At 36.0% G+C, this 6140-nt stretch overlaps 1 protein-coding gene across 1 annotated transcript; it reads right to left on the bottom strand.

Moving 5' to 3' along the window:
* Positions 1-3140: 3140 nt before the first annotated feature.
* On the bottom strand, positions 3141-4598 carry LOC149190929 (scopoletin glucosyltransferase-like). The gene has a single exon (XM_089413472.1). It carries the CDS (start codon positions 4596-4598, stop codon positions 3141-3143), a length of 1458 nt encoding a protein of 485 aa, XP_089269598.1.
* Between the last annotated feature and the right edge of the window lie 1542 nt (positions 4599-6140).

Below are 6140 nucleotides of genomic sequence, written 5' to 3'. Positions count from 1 at the left end.
TCATGATGGTAGGTTAAAAGGAGGGAATATGTGAGACATTGGTGGTAAGTTCCTATTACAGGGAAGTATATGGTATATATGTTTATTTTGGTGCCAAGATAGAGGAGAAAGAAGGGATAGAAATTAACAAGGATAGAGCTATGCTAAAGGAAAACTAATATTTTTGGCATCTCCTACATGGCACAGAAAAAGTCACCAAGGGGATCAAATATTCCACACCCTCAAGTAGCCTTGGGATGATAAACATCAGGATTTAAATACAATGTAAATTAAAAATATTCAAAAAAATTAATTAACACAAGAAAGTCACATTCAATCAAATAAAAAGGATGAAATAGAAATTCTAAACCCATTTTCTATATATCTTACTCACAATACTAACATTTGAATTTTTTTATTTAAAATTGATATGTTTTTATATCAAATATTTTATTCCCTCAATCAAGGTGGAAATCAGAATAAATGTGTTAGAGGGTAGGGGAAATGACACTCTTCCATGCCCCTCCTCCCAAAGGTGGAGGGAGGGGGGGATGGGTGTGACAAGCCATCCCACCATCTACTTAGACATTCCAATTAATACTCAAATAATATACTATACACTTCCCTTCAATATGAAGAGGAAGACTACTATGAAAACCTCGTCTCTGTTCCTATTTTCGTCGAGTCCCAACATTATTAGTTTGGTGTGGAGAAGGAAGAAATTGGCCTCCCCATGTTTGATTTTTTTACACAAAGCTATTTTTTCTCTTTCGCTAGTAAGGGAAGCCCTAGGTCCTCCTAACCTGGCCTCCCCTATGTATGAAAATCCTGCCAAATATTTCACTACTTCTTTGCTGAAAGGAGCTGCAAGACATCACTGGGATCTCAAGATCTATTTATTTGAGGCGGCGAGCAGTTTATGGCATGCTAGCAACACTCTCGGGCTCATACTTGGCACTTCATAACTCCATTTATCTTTCCACCTCAGAGACACTCGGAATCGGGTGCTCCTTTCTATCGACCAGTCTTGGTCTATGCCCTCCCTTTCCACTCAACTCTATAAAAATATTGTTACAATTAATTATCCTACTTAGTATGAAGGCATAGATGGTATTACTCACTGCATTTTCTACATGATTTTGGTCATTGCACTGCCCTCTATACATGTTGACACTTTTAATTTTGGTTTGTACAAGTCTATTTCTTGTACTACTTAAATGTTGGGCCTTTGTCAATAGTACCTAACTGGAGCACTAATATTATTTTTCCTAAATTAATTAACTTCCTTGAAGCGCTTACATGCTCTCTCTTTCCCATCCCAGTGCACCCTTGTTACACATGTAGCTTACCATTCATTGTCTCGACACCCCTCCATGTTGTATCTCCTTACTTCACTTTAGGTAGTTAGGTTGAGATAAGCTCCCCCCTATGCACTCCCACTGCTCCTTTTCGTGTTCATTATCATCCCATCTTTATATCACACCTCGCCAACACATGAGAAGAAAACACGACTCCTCTAGTAGAGGTGAAGAGAACTTGCAAGATCACTTCCAAGCTCAATTTGTGGTGCATAACTACCATGGCCATACTCCTAAGCATATCCAACATGCAATGAAACAAGCATCTCATGGCATCTCTGTTCATTTAATAGCGCTTCTTTACTTGCATTTGGAGGCATATAGGTATCTTGGACTTTGAAGAACACAATTGCCATTTTGATGTATCTAGGTTTGAGCATTGGCATGATAGTGTTCATAGATATGTTGAGATATGGTATAATCATAGTTTTTGGGAGTTTCATGTCAAATTTTAGACTAAAAAACAATTATTTTGTTACTTGTCAAGTTTCCCTAATAGAAAATAAACCTCTCTAATACAAAAATAAAACACTAAAATTACAAAAATAAAATATTAAATATTTTATTAATTTTTAAATTTATTTAATATATTATAATATAAAATAATTTAAAAATTAAGTAAAATAAACCATAATTTTTTTTATAAATTTATTTACTACCAAATCCACTAATGTGACAATTTGATATTATTGGACTGTGTTCATTGTTTTTTAATAATATGATATTATTAGATTAACTAACTATAGTTTAAATTTGCCTTAAACTTCATTGAGTTTGTTCGTATTAGAGCTGGTATAGTTTCAATTTATTGTAAGAGTGGTCAGAATTTATAATAAATTTAATTTTTTTTATAAATTTATATGATTTATTATTTTAAAAATATTTTTTTATATTTTATTTATAAAATATTTTTAAATTTATAATTTATTTAAAATATAATTGATTTATAAAATTTCCAAATTTTGATTAATTTGATATTATTAAATTTTAAAAATAAATAAATGCAGTAACAAAAGCCTAACAGCTTGACTACACTTTTGTGCCTTAAGTTTCCCTAGCATCGACTCCTTCAACGCGTTTTGATTTAATTTCTAATTCCACTCTCCAATTATGTTTGTACTCTTCATGGATTTCCGAATGGCTTCCACTAAGAAACTCGGGCATTCCTATCAAGCACCCAAATGTCGCCATCTTCCTCTATATATATATATATTATACTCTATGTCGTGCTAAATAAATGAATTTAGTAATAATAATTTTATTAAATATGTTGAAAATTTTGCTATTTTAAATATGAGATATAGCGGTTTATCACCGGTAATTAACGTACTTTCACCGTTCTCCTTTCCCATTTACACCAGATAAGGTACTTGTTTACACGTGTTTAAAGAAAACACAGCAATGAAAAGATAAATTTATACACCCAACATGACTTATATATAAGTTATCTCGACCAGTGAAAACGGCACTCACATGGTACCATTCATGATATTTTATAACTTCCAAACGTGGACAGCTCAAGACGGGAGAACACATATTCCGCCATACAGAAAATTAAAGCCAGCTAAGATCGTTCTGAGCATTATGATGGACACAAACTCTAACAGATCCACAATATAAGGATTTGTTTACACTGAATATAAATTGCAGAGTTCGAAAATTGACACACACTCTAACATACTGACCATACAGATTGATAGCACTATAACATATTGATAGCACTAGAAACTTTTCATACTTCATACCCGATCCATATAGCCGGTCTCTCAACGGAAGAACCAACGCGGGTTGGAGAAATCGAAATCAATTTGACATGCTACGTATTAACAATGCAAGCCTATCCAGATTCTTAAAAGAAGTCCCACCCTCTGCACTTGCTCTCTCTGCATCTTCCCTCAGTTGCAATGCCCTCACCCTCATCTCTTTCCCCTTTTCTCCTCTGATTATCAGCCTCGCCGCTCTCTCCACCTCTTCTCTCTTCACCACAAACACCCCATTCTCATTTTCCTCTCGCCGAAGCTCCTCCGCCACTCCCAATTCCTCCACCAGCAACTTTGCCTCAAAGGGATGGTCGTGTTGGAAGGGCCACGCTAAGATGGGGACTCCTTGCCCAATGCTCTCCAGCGACGAGTTCCAGCCACAATGGCTCACGTGTCCACCCGTTGCAGGATGCCCTAATATTTGCCACTGAGGAACCCAACCCAAAACCACCAAACCCCTACACTCAGACTCATCGCCTGCACTATTATACTTTTCGATGAAGGCCTGCAAATCCAGTGGAAGGGAGGAAATAAAAGATGCATCATCCATTTCTTTGAGGTCGATCGGTTTCTTTATAGCCCATAGGAAAGACTGCCCACTCGCTTCCAACCCTGCCACAACCTCCTGCATTTGATTGACTGAAAGAGCGATCTGGCTGCCGAAATTGATATAGATTACGGATTCAGGCTTCTGAGAATTCAGCCATTTCAAGCATTCTGAATCTGAAAAACTGGAATTCCCGGATGAAGAAGAAGCAGTATTTTTAGGGAGAAGGGGGCCAATACTCCAAACAGGCTTCCCAAATGTGCTTCCGAGGTGTTCCAACATCTCCCCTTCCATCTCGTAGAACGTATTAACCACCACTATGCTGCACTGACCATGGTGTCGAACAAGGTTGGTGAATATATCCTTCACGGAATCTGGGTTGCCCTTGACGGCTTCACGAAAAGGAGGGAGTAAATCACAGTCACGCAGTGAGATCGCTTTGGGGAGGCCAGGCAGATTTAGCGAGGTAGGATGATCGCCATTATTATGTGACAGAGGCAGGCTCGTAAGGAGGGAATACGTGAGACACTGGCAGTAAGCTCCCATGACGGGGAAGTAAATGGTATATATGTTTAATTCGGTGGCAAGATCCAGGAGAAAGACGGGCCAGAAATCGACAATGATAGAGGTGGGTCGAAGGCGTTCCAGCATTTCTCGTAAAGATGCTTGCGTCTCCTCCATGGCCCGAAAGAACTCTTCAAAGCGATCGGGGAGGCGCTCGGTATTTTCGACGCCCTCGGGCAGCCCCGGGACAGCAGGCATGGGGATCTCTACCACCCTAATGCCCGAACCATCGGGTTGCTCGCTGCGAAGGCGCTTGGCATTCAGAGGAGTGGTGACGAAAACGACATTGAGATTTCTAGAGGAAAGAAGTTGGCAGAGTCGCATGAAGGGTATAATGTGGCCCTGTGCAAGAAACGGGAACGCCACAACGTCAATATTTGCTTCCACCATTGTATCAATTTGTCAGCCGCCACACTGCAAGCACTCAATTCTCAATCTTTGTAATATTTTCAGTCTGTAGGATGGGTTTTCGTACACATTAATACCATTGAATGGCGTGGGCGAAAGCCTTCTTGAAACGAAGGTTGACTAGTAGTTGATCGTGCAATTTTTCAAAGGAATCATTTTTCCGACGTGTGTGTAGATAAGAGTTGTGAGCTTCTATTTCAAGAAAAGCCTAAATTTTTGTTGATAAATCGAAGCAACCATTTTGCCAAACGAGGAAAGATGACAGTTGTTGATTTTATTTTAAATTAATTGCAACACGCAAATATATGACGGTTTGTTTTATTATAAATAAAGAAAGTATTATATTATTGATTCAGTTTTTCAAATATAATAGTGAAATTTGATAATAATAAAAAATTGTCAGCTTCTTTTGGATTTTAGTGCTGAAATTACGTGGATTGCATTATGAATCTGGAAACAATCAACACAAAGATAACCAAATTTTACATCATTAATTATGATTTTTCTTTTTAAAAAACCTAATTTTTAAATTAATTATAAATAGATTTAAATTATAATACAATATATTGGATTTGGATTTGAGTGTTGAACTTAGATAAAGAGAATCAAGTAACTATTTTGGCAGATTCTCTTTTTATTTTACATTTAGTGAAAGGCTATTATGTGATAGATAAAACATTAGAAAGTATTATGAAAATAGTTTATGTTAAATAATAAATTTTTATGTTTTTTATGATCTTAATAAATGTGTGGATTTGTATGTTAATGAATGGTGTAAATTAAGATCGGGAAATTTAAAAATCAATGGTAGAATCATGAATTTTCCATTTTCTGAGCTAAATGAATTGGCATTTCACAATTATGAAAGATTATATTATTAATTAATTATAGTATGACATGTAAATTTTATTTTTTGGTGGGTCAATTTTGTAATATATATACCTACAAAATCCAATTTTTTATTGTCCAATATGAAATCCTTATGGAAAAATTTGTAGTTTTCTTGGATAAGAAAGATTAAGAAAAATTTTTAAAAGATATTTGCATATGAAATACATCTTATATTTGCATATAAGATATTTTATATATACTACTTATAGTTTCCTTCATGGTTCTCAGGAGGGGCTACACAGAGGGGCTACATGTGGCCTTACTGATACCTCTCATACCCTACCCTACCCTAGCCCTCTTGTCCATGTCACACCCTACTTCGAGTAATTTTTTTGAATCAATTTAAAAATTATTATAAAATGTTATTGTCCAAACTATTGAATGGTTTGTGTTTTTATTTAGCTAAAATCTCATGTTAACATTAATATGAAAAATAGGCCCACGGGGATTTGGATTGATGGTGAATGCGTGCACATTTAAGGCACTCCTTGCCATCACCCATTAAAATCCCCAAAGAGTCTTACATACAAAATCAAATATTAATATGAAATATAATTATCTCTGCTTCAATTTTATTTATGAACATATATCTAAAATTCATCCTTCAAGGTGGTAGTTGTTTCACCAAGCGTA

This window comes from Pinus tabuliformis, chromosome 3_1 (genome assembly GCF_031772625.1).
Source record: "Pinus tabuliformis cultivar Carrire ecotype Pingquan chromosome 3_1, CPIR1, whole genome shotgun sequence".
Classification (NCBI taxonomy): domain Eukaryota; kingdom Viridiplantae; phylum Streptophyta; class Pinopsida; order Pinales; family Pinaceae; genus Pinus; species Pinus tabuliformis.
Note: the sequence above shows the minus strand (reverse complement) of the source record. Positions and strands in the feature narration are given on the sequence as shown.

Excerpts from the sequence above, each read along its gene's own strand:
- LOC149190929 (XM_089413472.1), bottom strand. The coding sequence starts at position 4,598 with ATGGTGGAAGCAAATATTGACGTTGTGGCGTTCCCGTTTCTTGCACAG.